The sequence below is a fragment of the Carcharodon carcharias genome, chromosome 22, assembly GCF_017639515.1.
Source record: "Carcharodon carcharias isolate sCarCar2 chromosome 22, sCarCar2.pri, whole genome shotgun sequence".
NCBI lineage: Eukaryota > Metazoa > Chordata > Chondrichthyes > Lamniformes > Lamnidae > Carcharodon > Carcharodon carcharias.
The window spans coordinates 24,396,693-24,418,880 of record NC_054488.1 but is presented as its reverse complement, the minus strand read 5'-3'; the positions used below and the strand labels follow the sequence as shown (position 1 = coordinate 24,418,880).

Sequence of the window (22,188 nt, the reverse complement as noted above, 5' to 3'; positions counted from 1 at the left end):
ACCAGTACTGTACCCAGTGTTATACAGCAACAGACCTGTAGCCACCAGTACTGTACCCGTGTTATACAACAACAGAACTGTAGCCACCAGTACTGTACCCGTGTTACACAGCAACGGAACTGTAGCCACCAGTACTGTACCCGTGTTAAATAGTAACAGACCTGTATCCACCAGTACTGCACCCATGTTAGACAGTGACAGACCTCTAGCCACCAGTACTGCACCTATTTTATATAGTGACAGAGCTGTAGCCACCAGTACTGTATTTGTGTTATATAGCGACAGACCTGTATCAACCAGTACTGCACCCATGTTAGACAGTGACAGATCTCTAACCACCAGTACTGCACCCATTTTATATAGTGACAGACCTGTATCCACCAGTACTGTACCCATGTTATACAACAACAGAACTGTAGCCACCAGTACTGTACCCAGTGTTATACAACAACAGAGCTGTAGCCACCAGTACTGCACCCATTTTATATAGTGACAGACCTGTATCCACCACTTCTGTACTCATGTTATACAACAACAGAACTGTAGCCACCAGTACTGTACCCGTGTTATACAACAACAGAACTGTAGCCACCAGTACTGTACGCAGTGTTATACAACAACAGAACTGTAGCCACCAGTACTGCACCGATTTTATATAGTGACAGACCTGTATCCCCCAGTACTGTACCCGTGTTATACAACAACAGAACTGTAGCCACCAGTACTGCACCCATGTTAGACAGTGACAGACCTGTAGCCACCAGTACTGTACTTGTTATATAGTGACAGACCCGTATCACCAGTACTGCACCAGTGTTATGTAGTGACAGACCTGTAATCACCAGTGTTGTACCTGTGTTATACAGTGACAGACCTGTATCCACCATTACTGTACCTGTATTATGTAGTGACAGACCTGTATCTACCAGTATTGTACCCGTTATACAGTGACAGATCTATAGCCTCCAGTACTGTACTTGTGTTATATAGTGACAGACCTGTATCCACCAGTACTGTACCCGTGTTAGACACTGACAGACCTCTAGCCACCAGTACTGTATCTCCGTGTTATACAGTGACAGACCTGTACCTACCAATGCTATATCCCATTGTCATTCAATAACAGGCCTGTACCTACCAATGCTATATCCCATTGTTATTCAATGACAGACCTGTATCTACCAGTATTGTACCCGTGTTATACAGTGACAGATCTCTAGCCACCAGTACACTATCTGTGTTATATAGTGACAGACCTGTATCCACCAGTACTGTACCCGTGTTAGACACTGACAGACCTCTAGCCACCAGTACTGTATGTCAGTGTTATACAGTGACAGACCTGTACCTACCAATGCTGTATCCCATTGTTATTCAATGACAGACCTTTATCCATCGGTACTGTGCCCGTGTTATAGTGACAGACTTGTATCCACCAGTACTGTACCCGTGTTGTACAGTGATGGACCTGTATCCACCAGTACTGTGCCGCATTGTTATAAAGTTCAATATTCTCTCTCCAGAGACAACTTAGGTTTTGACAGAATCTATAATGTTGAAATGATGCTGCTGCCAAAATTTGCCTAACGCAACATTACAATCATAAGTGCAAAAACTGAAAATGTAGCAAATAGTCACCAAGCTTGGCATCATCTGTGGAGAAACAGAACGTTTCAGGCTGATGATCTTTCATTAGATGAAATGTTAACTCTGGGGTGGATTTTAGCATGGTGGTGTAGTGGGGCGGTGGTGATGGATTATCTGCCCCTGCACCCCCCACCCGACCTAAATGTTGGTGGACACCTTGCCATTGTAAAATCTGGCAGCAGCAAAATGCTGGCAGGTTTGAGAGCATGGCGGTGGGTGGGCTTAATTAGTACAGAGTGGGACTTCCACTCCTCAGGGACAGGAAGTCCTACCCGAGAGATCAGCCAGCCTGATTGGCCGGAGCTCTCTAGTCCCAGCAGCACCAGATGACAGTGGTGGCCACTGCTGGAACTACAAGCAGTTCCAAGGAAGAAGTGAAGATGTCTCCCGGACTTCAGGTAAGCCCTGTGATTCTGGTTGGGTATGGCTGGGAGACACCAACAAGGGGTTGTTGGGGAGGGTTAGAGGGACCGTCAGGAGAGCCAAAGGGGGTGGTACCATCCTGGGGAGTGATGGGCACCCTGATGGGCAGACAGGACCCCCCACAAAAGAGGTACTCCCCTCCCACTTCCTGCCTGCCAGCATCCTGTGCAGTGAAAGCTGCAGGGCTGTACACCATGACCCCACTTTTCCCCCGCAGACCGAAAAATTACGGCAGAGGTGGAATGAGGCCCTCTAGTGGCAGTTAATTGTCCAATTAAGGGCCTCAATAGGCATAAAAGCAGGCTGGTTGCCATACCCAGCCCCCCCCCCCCTCCCCACCCTCCCCACCCCTGTAATATTTGGGACAGGTCGGGTGGTGAGCAGGAAGGTGGCGGGCTGGTAACTTTATTTTACGTCCCCCCAGCCTTCAGATGTGCCATTGGGGGGCTGTACAATTTACCCCTCTGTTTCTGTCTCCACAGATGTTGCCTGACCTACTGAGTATTTCCTGCATTTTTTGTTTTTATTTCAGATGTGCAGCAGCTGCAGTATTTTGCGTTTCCACCACAGTCACAGGCACTGGTTTGGATGAGTCAGTGCTCCAAGAATTCTGTGGTAATTGAAGACTAAATTCTGCGGCAAGTAAACGTTGATTGTGGAACAGGTCTGACCAGTTCTTGCTGCACATTGTGTATCAATGGCCCAGCAATACTGTGAAAAGAAACAACAGACATGTTTAGATTTACAAAAAACAGCCCACTTCATAGAGTGCACTTTAAATATCCAGTACCTGATGATAATGATGTGAGACAGAAGGAGCAGAGCAGCAACTGGAGCAACCAGTGATAGAACCGGGAGAAGGGATTTAAGCCGTTAGTGGAAAGACAAAGGGCAGGAACTGGAGCAGCCAGTGGAGGAACAGGGAGCAGACAACTGGTAGTCATAAGCAAAGAAAGAAAGTCTTGCATTATATAGTGCTTTTCATGACCACCAGACATCTCAAAGCATTTTATATTCACAAAGTACTTTTGAAGCGTAATCACTGTTATAATGACAGAAATGCAACAGTCAGTTTGTGCACAGCAAGCTCCCACCAACAGCAATGTGATACTGACCAGATAATCTGTCTTTGTGATGTTGATTGAGGGATAAATATTGGCCAGCTCACCGGGGATAACTCTCCTGATCTTCTTCGAAATAGTACCATGGGATCATTTACATCCACCCAAGAGGGCAGCTAAATTATGGTTTAACATCTTATTTGAAAGATGGTAGTGCAGCACTCCTCAATACTGCACTGGATTGTCAGTCAGGACTTTTATGCTCAGGTCCCAGAGTGAGACTTGAACCCAGAACCTACTATCTCAGGTGAGAGTGCTGGTGAGAGTGCTGGTTCAAGTTTGTTAGGGTTCAGGATTGCCAGGGTCAAGATTCACTACTTGTGGGATCAAGAAATGGCTGAGCACACTAAATATAAAAAAGGCTGTGAGACCTGACAATATTCAAGCTGTAGTACTGAAGACATGCTCTAGATCTAGCTGCGACTCAAGCCAAGCTGTTCCAATACAGTTACCACACTAGTACCTACCTACCTGACAAAATGGAAAATTACCCACAAAAAGCAGGTTAAATCCAATCTAGCCAATTATCACCTCATCAACCTACTCACAAAATTCAAAGTAATGGAACAGGTTGCCGACAGTGCTATCAAGTGGCACTTACCCAGCAATACCTCGCTAACTGAAGTTCAGTTTGAGTTGGGCCAGGGCCATTCTGTTCCAGACCTCGCAACAGTTTTGATCCAAACATGAGCAATAAAACTGAATTCCAGAGGTGGGGCGAGTGTGAAATCAAGGAGCCCTAACAATATTAAAGTCAATGGGAATCGAGAGGAAAACTTTTCACAGGCTGGAGGTATACCTAATGCAGGGGAAGATGATTGTGGTTGTTGTTGGGCAATTGTCTCAGGCCAAGGACATGGCTGCAGGAGTTCCTCAGGGTAGTGTCCTAGGCCCAACCATTTTTAGCTGCTTCATCAGCTCCCTCCATCATAAGATCAGAAGTGGGGATGTTCGCTGGTGATTGCATGATGCTCAGTCCCATTTGTAATTCCTCAGATATAGAAGTCCATGCCTGCATTCAGCAAGACCTGGACAGCATTTAGGCTTGGCTGATAAGTGGCAAGTAACATTCATGCCACAAAAGTGCCAGGCAATAAACATTCACTACCTCTGCCACAGTGGCAGAAGTGTGAAGCATTAGAAGATACACTGCAGCAACTTACCAAGACTCGTTCTCAAGCACCTCCCAAACCCGTGACTTCTACCACCTAGAAGGACAAGGGCAGCAGATACAGGGGGAACACCACCACCTGCAAGTTTCCCTCCAAGCTACACACCATCCTGACTTGGAAATATATCACCGTTCCTTCACTGTCGCTGGGTCAAAATCCTGGAACTCCCATCCTAACAGCACTGTGGGTGCATCTACATCACATGGACTGCAGTGGTTCACGAAGACAACTCACCACCACCTTCTCAAGGGCAGTTAGGGATGGACAATAAATGTTGGCCTAGCCAGCAATGCTCACATCCCAAGAATAAATTTAAAAAGGAGTGAAGTCTCACAAGGATCAGGAGTGATGGATCTACAGGTTTAGGAGTGTCAGGTGGGAGTGTGAGCCAGGGACCAAGTAGCTGCCTGGCCTGTCACCAATTCATCTGTCTCTCTGATGCCTTATTCAACATTCATTGGCCTGCAGCCGTGAAATTTCTCACCAGCCAGTCACTTGCTTCCTGTGAGAGGGATGTTGACAAAAACAGGAAACCGTAAATGCTTTAAATCTCAAAGACAAGGAATGTTGGAAGCACACAGCAAATCTGTTAACTTGAGGGACAGAAGACAGGTCATTGTATCAGGTTAGGTTGTTCTGTCTGTGTAGGGTGTACAATATGGCATGAGAATGTTACTACACTTCTGAGCGGAATGTATTGAGTCTATTTTGGTGACCTGTTGTGATTGTGAGAGTGGATTTTGTATAAATCAAATGTTAACAACCTCAAGTAAGTTCATCATCAATGACCGAATATCAACCCAGTGAGCGGGTGAAGCATACAGAAAGGAAGGCACTGGATTTGATCTCTACTCTGTTCTGATCTCAGTGGGGCAGCAGGAGTAGCATTGCCATTCATTTTGCAGCTCCAAAAGGGTTCCTGCTCCTGATCCTTGTCCAGTGATCCTGTTGGAAAGTGTTAGAGTGTGGCAGGATTGGGCTTGACTATTCTGTTTTTGTTTTGGGCTTGACTATGTTCCCTGCAGTGGTCCAATGTTCTGCCTATGCTCACACATGGAGGAAGCACTGGGGAGCGGAGGGGATGGGGGGAGGGGATCCATTCCCTCGTGAGGAGTGGAGGCTTTGGTGGGGGATGTAGGCATAGAATTGACAGGAGGACAGGTGAACACAAAATAACACAAACGTGATAATTGTTTTTCCTTTTGCCTTGTAGCTCGAGTGGGTTTGATGCACATTGGGGTCTTCATCCTCTTGCTTCTCAGTGGAGAGCGCAACTTTGGCGTCCGACTGAACAAACCATACTCAGTCCGTGTGCCTATGGATATCCCAGTCTTCACTGGAACACACGCTGACCTTCTTATCATAGTATGTGTCAAAGGTGTGGTGATGTAATGGTTATGATACTGGACTAGTAATCCAGAGAATGAAAGTTTAAATCCCACCTAGAAAGTTTGAGAATTTTAATTCAGTTTTTAAAAATCTTGAAGTGAAAAGAAGGGAACATTTCTATAGCACTTTCCACAACCTCAGCATGTCCAGAGCGTTTTACAGTCAATAAAGCACTTTTGAAGTTAATTATTTCAAGCTCTTGTAACACAGGTAAATCTATAAACCATTTGTACACAGCAAAGTCCCACAAATAGCAATGTCATTATCATCAAATAATCTGTTTGTTAGCTGAAACATAAACATTAGCTAGGACACACAATCATGGAAATTTATGGCACAGAAGGAGGCCATTTGGGCCATTATGTCTGTGCTATCCAAAAAAGAGCTATCCAGCCAAATCCCTCTTTCCACCTTGGTCTGTAGCCCTGTGGGATACAGCACTTCAAGGATGTATTCAAGTATTTTTTAAATGCGGTGAGGATTTCTGCCTCGACCACCCTTCCAGGAAGTGGCTTCCAGACTTCCACCACCCTCCAGGTGAAAAGATTGCTCCTCAACTCCCTCTCTAACCCCTCTGTGCCCCTGGTTATTGATTTCTCTGCTAAAGGAAATAGGTCCTTTCTATTCACTCTGTTTAGGTTCCCTCACACCTCCCGTAATTTTTTAATTCTATTAACTTCAATTAAATCTTCCCTCAGCCTCCTCTGCACCAAAGAAAGCAACCCCTGCCTGTTCAATCTTCCCTCATTGCTAAGCTTCTCTAATCCTGGCAATCCTAATTCTCATAAATCTCCTCTGTACCCTCTCCAACGTGATCACATTCCTCCTATTGTGCAGTAATCAGAACTGTACACAGCATTCTAACTACAGTTCTGGTATAATGCCCCTGGTCTCATTTTCTATGTCTCTGCTAATATAAAAAATATATGCCACCTTAACCACCTTATCTACTTGTTCAGCCACCTTCAGGGATCTGTGGACATGCATTCCAAGGAGCCTCTATTCCTCTACATTTCTCGGTGTCCTACCATTCATTGTGTATTCCTTGCTTTATTTGCACTTTGCAAATGTATGACCTCATATGCCAGACCTCCATATTGAATTCCATTTGCCACTTTCTGCCAACCTGACCAGTTCATCGATATCTTGCATCTACAGCAATCCACAGCTTTCTTCCTCACTATCAAGCACACTGCCAATTTTCATTTTATCTGCAAACTTTTTAATCGTGCCCCATACACTTAAATCTATATATCCCACAAACAGCAGGGGATGGAGTTCTGAGCCCTATAGAACCCAACAGAAACAGCCTTCCAGTCACCCAAACACCCGTTGACTTCTTGTTACTGAACCAGTTTTGGATCCAGTTTGCCACTTTGATTTCCTAGGCTTTTAATTTTCTGACCAATCTACCTGCCATTTGGGACCTTGTTAAAAGCCTTGCTAAAATCCATGTAGACAACAGCAAACATGCTGCCCTCATCAGCCTACCTTGGTACCTCCCCAAAAAATTCAGTTAAGTTAGTCAGACATGACCTTTCCTTAACAAATCCACACTGATTGTCTTTGACCATCCTTTGCCTTTCCAAATAACAGTTTATAGCAGGCTTGTCCAACATTTTCATGTGGTGGGGGCGGGGTCACATTTCAAAATTTTTCTCACTCAAGGGGCTGATGAGCAAATTTCAGAATGATAAACATTGGCACAACAATAAACGTGAATTGCAAAATAAAACTGAGGCATGAAAAGAAACACCTTGCTGAGCATAAAATAGTGAGTAATAATAGGGTGAATGTGTATGTGTGTGTGTGGCTCACTCCCAGTCTCGGGGTGCTCGCTCACTCCCAGTCTCGGGGTGCTCGCTCACTCCCAGTCTCGGGGTGCTCGCTCACTCCCAGTCTCGGGGTGCTCGCTCACTCCCAGTCTCGGGATGCTCGCTCACTCCCAGTCTCGGGGTGCTCGCTCACTCCCAGTCTCGGGGTGCTCGCTCACTCCCAGTCTCGGGATGCTCGCTCACTCCGAGTCTCGGGATGCTCGCTCACTCCCAGTCTCGGGGTGCTCGCTCCCTCCGAGTCTCGGGGTGCTCACTCAATCACTCTCACCTACCGTGAGAGTGGATGAGAGTGCATGATGGTGTGTGTGGGTGAGGGTGAATGGGGAACCCTGGTACTGGGAGTGAGACAGACTCATGGACATACTCTGCGTCTGCACACGTACTCCCTCCAGACCCTCGCTCTCCTCTCTCACACACCCCCACACTCTCTTACACCTCCCACACTGACATACATGCCCCCACACTCATCCCCCACATACACTCACACGCCCTCCACGCACGGTCTCACCGTCCCCCTCATGCACACTCTCACCCCTCCCCCATGCACACTCTCTCCCCTCCCCATGGACACTGTCACCATCCCCACCACGAGCACACCCACCTCCTCCCTCGCGCACTCTTGCCCCCTCCCGCGCGCGGGTGCGCTTTCGCCCCCTCCCATGCGCGCGCGCTCTCGCCCCCTCCCAAGTGCGCGCACTCACCCCCTCCCGTCCAAACGTGTACACTCACCCTCTCCCGCGCCCCCCCACCCCCGCCCACCACGCACACTCAACCCCCCCCACACTCTGGCTCTTGCCCTGCTCCTGCTCTGGGCCATCTCACACCTGCAGCAACTCCACAAACCGTTTCCGCGCTCTCCTGGGCCTGTATTCACCGCTGCTGGTGTTCACTTCTAGTAAGCCTATAAGCTCAGGAGAGAAGCGGCCTGTGATTGGAGGAGCAGCTCCATGTAGAATCTTCCATTCAAACTTAACCGGCATTTTGAAAACTAGCTCCAGGGACTGCATAGAGGGACTTCGGGCCCACAGGCTGTACATTGGACAGGCCTGGTTTATAGTGCCCCTCAATTTTTTTCCCCCAGTAGCTTGCCCACTACCATGGTTAGACTAACTGGCCTGTAATTTACTTGGTGTTACGATCCCCCTAGAGACCGATAACTTTTAAAAGGAGATGCAAATACCCCAGCGACCAATGAAAAGAATTGCCCAAGAGGATTTCACGTTTTAAGACTTTTACTGCAACAGGAAAAATAAAATCAGCATCAACTAAACATTACGTAGTTGGCAACTAATACACTACAGAAAAGGTACTTTTCCCATTAATAACACATCCAAAAATCCCATGCTATGTGTATGAATACGTTACAGCACAATCTCAGCGATATGTAGCTTTGTAGATAAGTCCCAAAGTCCTCCTGGCTATTCAGCAGGTTCTCTTCTCCCTGCGAGACCAGGACAAATCTTCTCCTGTGAAGTGCTTTGCGATGTTTCATTATGTTAGAGGTGTGATCTAGTTATAAGTTGTTATTGTTAACTGGCTGGGATACAGTTCATATGTGCCTGGTGATTTATCCACTTGTAAAGCCGTTAAACACCTTTATATTTCCTCTCTCACTATGTTCATCTTATCCAATATTTCAACCTTCTCCTCCTTGACGATGATGTCTGCATCATCCCCCTCTTTGTGAAGGCAGGGACAAAATATTCATTAAGAACCATGCCCATGTCTTCCGCCTCCACACCCAAGTTATCTTTTTGGTCTCTGATAGGCCCTACCCTTTCCTTAGTTATCCTCGTGCTCTTTATGAATTTCCACCATTGGGTTTTCCTTTATATTACTTGCCAATATATTTTCTCTTTGCTTTCCCAATTTCCTTTTTAATTTCAACCCTGCAGTTATTATATTCTTGGCTTTTTCACATAATCACACAATTGTTACAGTGCAGAAGGAGGCCATTCAGCCCATTGTGTCTGCACTGGCTCTCTGAATGAGCAGTTCACTTACAGCCATTCTCTCGCCTTCTCCCTGTAACCCTGCACATTCTTCCTTTTCAGATAAGTCTAATTCTCTTTTGAATGCTTCAGCTAATCTGCCACCACCACACTCTCAGGCAGTGCATTCCAGACCTTAACCACTTGCTGCATGAAAATGCTTTTCCTCGTATCGCTTTTGCTTTTACCAGTTTAAACCTGTACCCTCTCATTCTTGATCCTTTCATGAGTGGGAACAGTTTCTCCCTATCTACTCTGTCCAGACCCCTCATGATTTTGAATACCTCCATCAAATCTCTCAACCATCTTTTATCCAAGGAAAACAGTCATAACTTCTCTAATCTACCTTCATAACTGAAGTTCCTCGCTCCAAACCATTCTCATGAATCTTTTCTGCATTCTCTCCAATGCCTTCACATCTTTCACAGTGCACTGCCCAGAACTGGATGCAATACTCCAGCTGAGACCAAACTAATGTCTTATAAAAATTCAACATAACTTCCTTGCCCTCGTACTCTATGCCCCTATTAATAAAGCTGAGGATATTGTATGTTTTATTAACCACGCTCTCACTTATGCACATATACGCCCATGTCCTTCTGCTCCTGCAATACCTTTAGAATTAAGCCCTTTATTTTACATTGTCTCTCCATGTTCTTACTACCAAAATGAATCACTTCATATTTCTCTACATTGAACAACTTCTGCCACCTGTCCATCCATTCCACCAACTTGTATATGACCTTTTGAAGTTCTATACTTTCCTTTTCACAATTTACAATGCTTTCAAGTTTCATATCATCCGCAAACTTTGAAATTGTGCCCTGTACACCAAGGTCTCAGTCATTAATGTACATCAGGAAAAGCAAGGGTCCCATCACTGACCCCTGGGAAACCCCATGACAAAACTTCCTCCAACCCGTAAAACATCAGTTAACCACTATTCTGATACAGAATTGGCTGAGTGACAATTTACTGCTGTCCCTTTTATTCCATGAGCTATAATTTTGCTCATAAGCCTGTTGTGTGGCACAATTAAGTGGCTTTTGGAAGTCCATGTACATCACATCACCTACATTGCCCTCATCAACCCTTGCTGTTACCTCTTCAAAACTCCAGCAAGTTCATTAAACATGATTGTCCCTTAAGAAATCCATGCTGGCTTTTTAAAATTAACCCGCATTTGTCCATTTTGTCTTATGCCATTATTTATACTTCTGGACATCCAGGGGGACCTAGATTTGGGTGTTCCACTGTTTTTCTTTCCAGGAACATATTTGTTCAGAGCTTTCTTTATATCCTCCTTTGAATACCTCCCACTGTTCCGAAATTGGTTTACCTTCAAGGAACCATTTCCAGTCCACTTTCATCAAATAACATCTCTTAGTAAAATTGGCCTTTCCCCAATTGAAACCTTTACTTTTGGTTACTTTTTATCTTTTCCCTTAACTATGCTAAATCTAATATGATTGCTACAACTCAAAAGCTCTCCAGTTGATACCGCTTCCACCTTCCCAATTGAATTCCTTAAAAGCAAGTGCAGAAATGCCCCTTGTTTTATTGGGCTTGCTACATACCAGGTAAAAAAGTTCTTCTTTACATATTTAGATTTACGTACATAGGATATACAGCACAGAAACAGGCCATTTGGACCACCTGGTCCACACTGGTGTTTATGCTCCCCTTGAGCCTCCTCCCATTTTCCACATCTAAATCTACCATCGTAACCCTCTATTCTCTTCTTATTCAATTGCTTTTCTAGCTTCCTCTTAAATACATCTTTTCTTTTCATTTCACCCACTCCCTGTGATAACGAGTTCCACATTCTCACCACTCTTAGGATAAAGAAGTTTCTCCTAAATTCCCTATTGTATTTCTTGGTGATTATATTGATGGCCTCTAATTATGTTGTTCTCCACAAGAGGAAACATCCTCTCTGTATCAACTCTTATCAAAGCCTTTCATAATCTTAAAGATCTCTATTAGGTCACCCCTGAGCCTTTTTTTTACCCCAAGAGAAAAGAGAACTACCTGTTTATCCTCCTGAATTAACTTTAAGAATCTGCACCCTGATTGCCCTTTACGCGGATTCTATGTCAGTTACCATTAGGGAGGTTGAAGATTCACTTACTAGAATAACATCCTTCAGTACAGCTGTGATTGTTTCTTTAATCAATGTTGTAATCCTCTCCTTTTTATCCTCCTATCTGTTTCAATGTCCTGTAACCAGGGATTTTGAGCTGCCATTCCTGTCCTTCTTTAAGCCATGTTTCAGTATTAGCTTTAATATCATTCTGCTGTCTACCTGTGCCCTCAGCTCTCTGCCCCTGCCTTATTCACTAGAACAAAGAAAAGTACAGCGCAGGAATAGACCCTTTGGCCCTCCAAGCCTGCGCCGATCAACTAAAACTAAAACATTTGCACTTCCAGGGTCCGTATCCCTCTATTCCCATCCTATTCATGTATTTGTCAAGCTGTCTCTTAAACACCACTATCGTACCTGCTTCCACCACCTCCTCTGACAGCGAATTCCAGACACTCACTACCCTCTGCGTAAAAAAACTTGCCCCGCACATCTCCTCTATTGTTTTCTCCTCATCTTAAATCTATGTCCCCTAGTAACTGACTCTTTCACCCTGGGAAAAAGCTTCTGATTATCTACTCTGTCCATGCCCCTCATAATTTTGTAAACTTTTTAAAACATTTTTTCATTTTAATTTAAAAAATTTTTGTAAACATTTGACTCTTTATTTTTAAATATGTACCTTTTAGCACTGCCAAGCTCCCTTGTTTATTTTCTCACTTTCTTTCCTTTGCCTGCTCTGCCTTCTATCCTTGATTAATAATTAAATGCTTTCCATTTCCAACTTATTTCTCTCCCTGCTGAATCAGTGCTCAGGTTCTCATCCTCAAGGGCACGAGAAAACGTCCCTACCACAAGATTGGTCCTGATAAGGTGATACAGGTCCCACCGTTCCCACCCGCGCACCCCCCCCCCCACTATTGAACAGCAATGAGAATGATGAGGACAGGTGACCGTAGATGTAGTTGGAAAGGGTGGGGGGCAAGTGGGTTTTGTGAGTGCAGGAGAACAGCAGCTAACAGTTTGTGACTAACAATGAAACCAAGGGAGAGGGGAGGAGTAGAAGGGATGCAATGTGGAACTGGAAGAGGTTGAGAACTTGGAGGTTCAAGACTTTCATGGTGAGGATTTTGCCTTTGTCAGGGAGTGTATGAAGAGAGGAATAGAGCGGGTCGCAGTGGGTGAAGGGGTAGAAAGTTTGTTTGCCTGGCATTTTGACTGATGTTTCTTTTGTGACAGGTGTTTCACAAGATTATTACAAGTGGGCACCAGCGTCTACAGCCCCTGTTTGACTGTCTGCTGACGATCGTTGTTAATGGTATGTCTTGAGGGAACACTAATGTTTTTGGTTGGTCGCCCATTGTTGTATGAAATTTACATGCAGATGTTTGCTATCTTACCAGCTGTGGCTCAGTGGTAGCACTCTCTCCTCTGAGTCAGTAGGCTGTGGGTTCAATCCCCAATCCAGCGACACTACAGTGTAGTACTGAGGGAGTGCTGCACCATCAGAGGTGTCATCTTTTAGATGAGATGTTCAATGGAGGCTTTATCCACCATCTCAAGTGGACATAAATGACCCCATGACACTGTTTTGAAGAAAAGGGAGTTATCCCGTGTCCTGACCAATATTTACTCTTCAAACAACATCAGTGAGACAGATTATCTGGTCATTATCATACTGCAGTTTGTGGAATCTTGCTGTGCACAAATTGACTGCTGCATGTTTCCTACATTGCAACAATGATTACACTTCAAAAGTACTTCATTGGTTGTAAATTGCTTTAGGACATCTTGTGGTTATTAAAGACGGTATATCAATGCAAGTTCTTTCTTAAGTGCAGATGTTTTCTTTGAACCTGATAAGCTTCGTGTTCTCTCTTACTATCTCTTAACTTATTGATCTGGGCTATAGCTGGAGAGAAACAAAATGCCCCTAATGTATTCTGCAATTGTAGGGGAAAATTTTACAAATTATGTCATTTTGTAGCATCTTGGAAACTGGGGCACAGAGTTCAGTGTTGTCCACACATTGTCCTCTGCATTAAAGTGAATAGATGGAAAATTGGAAAACACATTTCCAGGAAACGCTTATGTCCTTTAGCTTGGCTCATTCATTAAATCTACCCCTTAATAAGTCAGGAAGGTTGGGATGACATGCAGCTTCACAGAATGTACAGTAGGTGGTGCCGATTGAACAGAAAGTGGAGTCAGATTGAGCTGGAGACCAGGAAATGAGATCTAGCTCGAGGGGTCCGTACCACCTGAAATAAAGTGAACAGTAAAAGTAGCACAAAATGTCTGAATCCTACATACCCATGACACTACCGCACCCAGTCAACATCAATTTAGTTGAATTATTTAATCACCATTGATCAGAGTAAGGGACTCCAGCTGAGTTTTGTTTCCTTTCCTTCACTAACTATGGACACTGAAGCTGCTTGTACCACGCCAGTGGCTGCCCCCAGCTGAGATCAACTGATTGATTGCAGATTGGACATGGAACCAGGAACATGTGCTGTCTCTGGACTTTGTGGATGGTGCATTAATCTACTGATCACTGCACATTGTCCATTGCCTGGAACAGCTCATGTTTGTTGCGCTTGAGAGGGAGAAAGTAATAATAAGGATAAAATAAATGACATCTGAGACAGCTTTTAATTAAAATTGTACAGAGTGGAGCAGGGACCTAGGAACTAAATTCCTAAATTTAAAAAAGATTACTATTACCCCTTGTTACAGGATTGATGCATTTATCACATTGAGCACACATTGGGGTTCAATCTGGACCTTGTGCAATTGTGTAAAATGGACGATGATGAGTTCAAACCTAACTTTCCATTGACTTTCACTTTTGTTTATTTCAGTGGAAATGAAAAACGGGACCACTGATTTACTATTGCTCACTTTAAAATATCGCAAAAGGTCAAGATCAACCCTGTTGTTTCTCGATCTTACCCCTTACTGCAAAGAGCCTTTTGCTGAATTGCTTACATTTCATTCCCATCACTGAATTTCCAATTTACCAATTTTGCTTTTCTTTAAACTATTGAGAAACTTAAATGATGGGCAAGGCCAATAATGCAGGACGTCAGTGAGGTCGAGGAATGAGCAGCAGAGCGGCAAGTAGCAGTAGCATCAAGCTTGAGTTGGAAAAAACTTGAAGGCTGTAGAAGAAGGGGCAGGTTTGAGTTGGACAGGATTTAATCAAACTTCATTTAATCACCTTGAGTTGCATTTTGAGCCTCCACCAGGGCCAGGGATGGAGTGGGTGGGAGGGCATTGAAGATTGAATGCCAGTCGGCATGCTGGTTCTCCAGCTCCATCTCACCCTGGGGCCATTATTCCAGAAACAGGTTGGGGACGTGGCAGGACTACTTGCCTTCATGTGACAGTGGGGTTAGCAGCTGGTTAAAGGCCTCTTAAGGCCAAATGAAGGAAGCCGACCGTGATTTTCCAGTTGGCCTCCAGGTTCAAAGAGGCAGTGGTCAGCTTAGCTGCCTGGAGTTGGCCCCATGGCAGCAGACCAACCTTGCCAGCACTGTAGGCAAGCTTAGAGTCAGAGTCCTGCCCGCCCATCCACAGCAGTGACCCGACTGCAAAGACCTTTTTTTAAATTTATGTTTTCAAGAAGTTGGAGATTAGGGCACCTTGTTTTGAAGATCCCGCTCTCTCACTTTTCTGCCATGGCATTCTGCTGCTGCTCTCCAGCTGGAAGGCATTTGATTGGTCCTCCAGCTTCAAGAGCCTGCCTACCATCCTTAATTGGATGGCGAGCCTGCTCCCTGGCCATTCATTGGCTCCAGGGAAAATCACACCGAGTAATGTGTCCCACACATTTCAGGCATCTGACCCCCATTGGAGCCTGACAGTGATGTTCAGAAGCCCACCAGAAAATCCAACCCCATGAGATGACAAATGGGAAGAATGTGTTTCAATTTGAACTGCACTGCTTGAAGACAACTGTTTGAAGTCCATATATGAGAGGGAAGTGTTCTCTAGAGAGAAAAGCTGAAATTGATTAATGATAATTGAATAATTCAATTGAATTGATGTTGTCATCGGCTTGAATGGATGGAACACAGTTATTTTGGATAGAATGCAGTCAATTTGATTGTTTAAAGTTTAAAATGATTTAGGTATAGCAGTGTACAGCAGTGTGCTTTTACGGACTAATAATCCAGAGGAGAAGTTCAGTCTACCCATGGGCAACAGAATTTGTAATCAGTTTTTAAAAACCTGGAAATAAAAGGCTGTTGTCAGTAAAAGTGCTCGTAAAGCTGTCGGATTGTTGTAAAAACATAACTGGTTCTTGCGGGAAGGAAACCTGCCATCCTTACCTGGTTTGGACTGTATGTGACTCCAGTCTCACACCAAACATGGTTTACTCTTAACTGCCCTCTGAAATGGCCTGACAAGCCACTAAATTGTATCAAACAGCTACCAGCAGCTGGCTTGGAATGGTTTGCATGAATTCATTGAGCACACTCTGTTTCTCATCCCAGTTTCCCCCTATCTGAAGAGCTTGTCTATGGTTGCCGCAAACAAGCTACTGCACCTACTGGAAGCCTTCTCTACAACATGGTTCCTCTTCACAGCATCCCAGAACCACCATCTAGTCTTCTTCCTCCTTGAGGTCTTCAATAACATCATCCAGTACCAGTTTGATGGTAAGTATCTCCTGGTCATTGTCTGGAAATTGTATTGTAAATTAATCTGATTGTCAAAAGGGGCCTTAAAGGAAACCAAATGAACAGGGGCAGGATAAGGAGACAGCATAGATGGCCTGTACCTGTAATCCTATACTGGCTGTCACACAGAGACACAGCAAACTGATTGTTGTTGGAAATGAAAATAAATTCATGCCGGCATAGTGGGAGGAAATCTTGTGTGGTTGATGTAATGTTGCTCCACGGTGCAAGTGGAGCTTTATTCTGTACCTGCATTGGGAGTGTTTGGGATAGTGTAAAGGGAGATTTATTCTTTATCAAACCCGTTCTATACCTGTTCAGGGAATGTTTGATGGGACAGTGTAGGGGGAAATTTACTCTGTATCTGACCCATTCTCTACCTGCACTGGAAGTGTGTGATGGAATACAGATTGTTTTTGGGAGGATGAGTGCTGAAGTCAAGTGGGTGTTGGGATTTGTATTCTGAAACCAGTCTCAAATGTTGTGCATATTTTAGTGCACAACCTGACTAGGACAATGGACAATGTTATGGATGCTCAGTGAGGTGGAATAACTTTTAAAAATAATTGCGACAAAGAAAGCTATGTCAAGATAAGATGGCTATTTCCACCCTGTATTAGATTTGTGTATGTGCCAACTGAGACCACTTGTTCTTTTTACAGGGAATTCAAACTTGGTCTACGCCATCATTCGGAAACGCAATGTATTCCACCAACTGGCCAATCTCCCGACAGACCCTGCTGCCATCCAGAAAGCCCTGCAAAAGAAGAAGAAGTCGACTGAGCCCATCTCACGGACTAACTCACAGGAGGGAATGTCCATGGAAGGATCCCGGCCTGCAGCCCCTGCAGAGCCCGGCACATTGAAGACCAGTCTTATTGCAACACCAGGTACAGTCTCATTGCAACACCAGGTACAGCCTCATTGCAACACCAGGTACAGCATCAACACAACACCAGTCCAGTCACAGCACCGGGTACAATGAGGATACAATACAAGCCTAGTTGCAACACTGTGTACAGTCTCTGTACAACACCAGCCCAATCGCAACACTGCATGTAGTATCGATACAACACCAGTCCAGTTACAACACCAGCGCAGTTGCAACACTGCATACAGTCTCGATACAACACCAGCCCAGTTGCAACACTGGGTACAGTCTCGATACAACACCAGCCCAATCGCAACACCAGCCCAGTTGTATCACTGGGTACGGTATCGATTCAACACCAGCCCAGCCACAACATCCGGGTCCAGTATCGATGCAACACCAGCCTCTTCGCAACTGTCAGACTGTTCCCCCCCTCCCTCATCCAGATAGATCACTATTGGACTGTACTGCAGGACTGGTCAGTTTCATACTGCTCCCCTTATCCCCAAGTGATCAGTTTCAGACCGTGTCACTTTGGACTGTCCCATTTCTATCCATGACCTCCCCTACCACTTCCCCTCCCCATTCCCACACCCTGTCTACTGGTCAGTATTTAACTGTGCTCCCTTCCCCAAGTTGGTCGGTATTGGATGGCTATTACTGAGCTTGCCTCTCATCACTTTATGTTTAGGTATTGATAAACTGACAGAGAAATCACAGGTTTCAGAGGATGGGACGCTGAGCCGGGTGGATCAGGGTCAGGATCAGGCTGCCGCCCCCACTGAGGACCACCCAGTTACGTTAGCCAGTGACACAGAGTCTTCAAGTGGGGTAAGTGGGTTTCCAACAGCTGAAACTATTCCTTCCCCAGTTCTCCTGAGAAGGCTGGGGTCAGTTCCATGGCAACTGGTGTATCTTGTCATAAAGGTTATTCTTCATGCCTCACTATCAGCCAGGCCAGGAAATATCAAGATAATCCCATGGAAAATTGGAAGGACTCTGGCTTGCTGTCATTACTTTATTCTCAGGATTTGAGTGGCACTGGCAAGGCTAGCATTTATTGTCCATCGCTAGTTTCTCTGAGAAGCTGATGGTGAGCCTTGAACCGCTGACAGGGATTTGAAACAACTGAATGGTTTACCAGGTGACTTCAGAGAGTATATCCATTATACAACTGTAGTCCTGTTGCTGAAAAGCGTAACTACATCACCAGAGAGTGGGAGAGGGTTTCAGAGTCAGGAGTGATCCTGTCGGCACCTCACACGAATGCTCACGCTCGCTCTCCAGTGACCCCTACTGGGTGAAGGTAGGGCTCAGTCTTGGTGTGATGCCCTCTGCAGTTTAATAACTTGTCATAAGTTTTCACCCTGGAGTCGCTGGATCTTAAGTTCTCTGTCAGGAGATCCCAGGGAGTAGTTGAGGTTATCAAGAGTTCTGCACTTTTTCTTTTGTTCACTAGCTTCTGCTTTATGTGTGAATAAGCTTTCTGCAACATTGCTGCATTCCTCTCAATGGTTGACCGATGCTGTTTTGAGCTGTGTTAAGATTTGCAGAGTGTTGCCAACACAAGAAAAATGTTTATTAATCACTAATCTAGATAAACATAGACATGAAAAGTGGTCACTGAAGGTGAGGCAAATGGGGAGAGATGGCATGTGGAATCTGTGGAATCATTCTCTGAATCAGTAGTTTCAGGAACGGGATGGGAGGAGAGATTGAACACAGCAAGAGTATCGTAAAGTCTGTGTGTCTTGTTGTCAGGTCCGTATGTTGTGGAGAGATTCAATTATGAAATAATGCGTATCTCTTTCCACCACCAGGGGGATGCGATTGCTGCCTCTTCCTGCAGAACATTCTGGGTAAGATAAGACTGACTTGTGTAAACTGTAGATTGTTTTCTTTGCGTACTCCTTTCAGTCGGCTTTTATTTTGTTGGGACACAGTGTTAGTCTGATATACTTACTCCCCTGTGGCCTGAAGGCCCCAGTTCAGTGACTAAAATACAAGCCAATCTGTGGCATTGTTGTTATGTTACTGGACTAATCGAGGCCTGGACTAATGCTCTAGAGGTATGAGTTCAAATCCCACCATAGCATGGAGATTTAACTTAAATTAATTGATAAGTCAGGAATAAAATGCCAGTCCCGTAATGATCATGGAACCACTGGATTGTCATAAACCCCTTCTGGCTCATTATTGTCCTATATATGACTCATGACCTACAGCAATGTGGTGGACTCTTAACTGCACTTTGAAATGGCCTATCAAGCCAATCTTTTGTAGGTGGCTTACCACCACTGTCTCAAGAGCATTAAGGGATGGACAATAAGTGCTGGCCTTGCCAGTGCCACCTGCATCCCAAGAATTAATAAAAAAGATTATAAACTGATGGGTATAAAATGGGCAAAGCTGTTTGACTGACCACACTGCCTGCAGTGGTAGGAATAACAGCAGCAGTGCTACCAATTAATAGTAATAGTCAGTGTTACCATCACACTTTGTGTACATTCTGACCACAGGACATTTCAAAAGTTTGAATATGATGCGGATAATGCACGCGATTCCAATTTTTAATCATTTCAAACCCTTGGAATGTTTTAAGATTTGCTTGAAGAGATTATATTAAATCTTTGCAAATAATTCCTTAATTATCCTATTACCCCAAGACTATAGAAACAGGAGTCAACCAATAGACCAAATGAGACTGACCATTTTCATAGAGCAACCCCATTAACCTCTTCTCACTCTATCCCCCTTCTCACCATATCTTCCAGTCCATTCTGGCAATCCCTTCTCTCTCCAGAAACACATCTTTTTAATCTTTGACCATTTTACTATCCTCCCCGATAACCTATTTTGTAGCTGAGTGACATTTTGGATGAAAAAGTTCTCTGACTTCCCTACACCTGTATTTTAACCCTGTTCCCTGAGTTCTGAACCCTATACCACAGACAGTAATTTACTGATTTGATTTATAAGTTCCCTGAGTTGCAAACCATTTACCACAGGTAGTTTGTTTGTATTGAATTTGTTTGTTCCTTTTCTGATCTTGAACTTCAACTAATGTACCCCAACCTTTCCAACTAAGCATCTCTAACCCTTTCCTCACAAATTAACTTGCTGGCCAGTTGTGGTGCCTTTTGTTACCTCATTGCTTACCCCCATTATCAATCTGGAAAAGCAATGTTGAATATTGCACCTTTAAGAGTTGGATGTTGTGCACATGGCCTCCCCACCTTAGCCTGAGCCTTCAGTTGTCCACCCAGTCACTCATGAGTAACTGCTCTTTTCAACTGGCCATTCCATTGTATGTGATTTTCTCTGCAGTAATAAAGAAAGAAGAAATGAATTTATTAAGTGTAGTCACTGTTGTAAGTTGTAAATGCAGCAGTCAGTTTGCGCACAGCAAGCTCCCACAAACAACAATGTGGTAAATGACCAGGTAGTCTATTTTAGTGATGTTGGTTGAGGGATAAATGCTGACCAGGACACCAGAGAGCACTTTCATGCTCTTCTTCAAGTCGTGCCGTGAAACCCTTTGGGTCCACCTGAGAGGGCAGATGGGACCTCTGACGGTGCAGAACTCCCTCACTACTGCACTGAAGTGCCAGTTTGGATTAAGTGCTAAGTAACTGGTGGAAAATTGGAACAAGATCAGGCACAGCTGTGGTTCCCAAAATGTTGAATTACCAGTGGTCATGGAAAGTGGCACTTGGGCTAGGATTGGGTGAATTATTTACCAGCTTGAATCTGGGTATTTGATAGTCTAGGTGGAGGAAGGGACATATAATATATTTCTTGAGTGGACTGTTTCAGGCCTGGGAACTCACTGGTGAGGCGTGTCTGACTATTCAGATACTCTCAACCTAAATATGGGAACTCTTCAAGCTGTGATATACAGTGTCTCATTATCTTATGTAATATATTACACAGATGACAATGTGTTGTCTCAAGAATGTTCCAATCAAATAATCCAGACAGCTAGCAAATACTTTATAACCACCCCAATGTGATTCTCCCCTTTCGGACCTATAGTTATGGTGAGGGTTGGCAGGGGCTGAGGAGAAGAGAGAGAAAAGAAAGAGCATGCAATTATATAGCACCTTTCATGACCTAAGAATGTCCCAAAGCACTTTACGATCAATGAACTATGTTTGAAGTGCAGTCAATGTTGAAATGTAGGAAACATGATAGCTAATTTGCACAAAGCAAGCTCCCAATGTGATGGTGACCAGATAATCTGTTTTGGTGATGTGATTGAGGGATAAATATTGACCAAGACACCGCAGATAGCTTTCCTGCTCTTTTCTGAAATAGTACCATGGGATCCTTTATATCCACTGAAGAGGGCAGACAGGAAGTTGGTTTAGCATTTCATCTAAAAAGCGGCACCTCCAGCAGAGCAGCACGCCCCCTCAGTGTTGTACTGGAGTGTCAGCCTTTGCGATTGCAAAATTTAGGATATGAGCCATGACAGCATCCTAGTTGTAGTACTGAAGACTTGTGCTGTAGAACTAGCTGCGCCTCTAGCCAAGCTATTCCAGTACACTACGACACTGATATCTAGCTGACAATGAGGAGAATTGCCCAGATATTTCCTGTCCACAAAAAGCAGGACAAATCCAATCTGGCCAATTACTGCATCATAGTCTACTCTCAATCATCAGCAAGGTGATAGAAGGTGTCAGTGGCAGTGCTATCAATTGGTACTTACTCAGCAATAACTTGCTCACCGATGCTCAGTTTGGGTTCTGCCAGAATCAGTTGGTTCCAGACCTCGCTATAGCCTTGGTCCAAACATGGATCAAAGAGCTGACTTCCAGCTGATAAGGCAGAAGTCAGGAGTGTGATGAAATACTCTCCATTTGCCTAGATGATTGCAGCTGTAACAACCCTCGAAGCTCGACATCATCTGGACAGAGCAGCCCACTTTTTCAGCATCCCATCCACCATTTAAACATTCACTCC

General features: G+C 44.5%; 1 protein-coding gene across 2 annotated transcripts in view; it reads left to right on the top strand.

Annotated features, from left to right (window-relative positions):
• The window catches only part of LOC121293566 (protein HID1), a 313,025-nt gene that overhangs the window by 276,088 nt on the left and 14,749 nt on the right, over positions 1-22,188 (top strand). For both annotated transcript variants that reach the window (XM_041216610.1, XM_041216611.1), the window contains exons 11-16: positions 5,577-5,728; positions 12,901-12,979; positions 16,164-16,328; positions 17,012-17,239; positions 17,912-18,051; positions 19,041-19,079. In XM_041216610.1, coding sequence (XP_041072544.1) covers positions 5,577-5,728; positions 12,901-12,979; positions 16,164-16,328; positions 17,012-17,239; positions 17,912-18,051; positions 19,041-19,079 — 803 coding nt within the window. The remainder of the gene's footprint in view (positions 1-5,576; positions 5,729-12,900; positions 12,980-16,163; positions 16,329-17,011; positions 17,240-17,911; positions 18,052-19,040; positions 19,080-22,188) is intronic.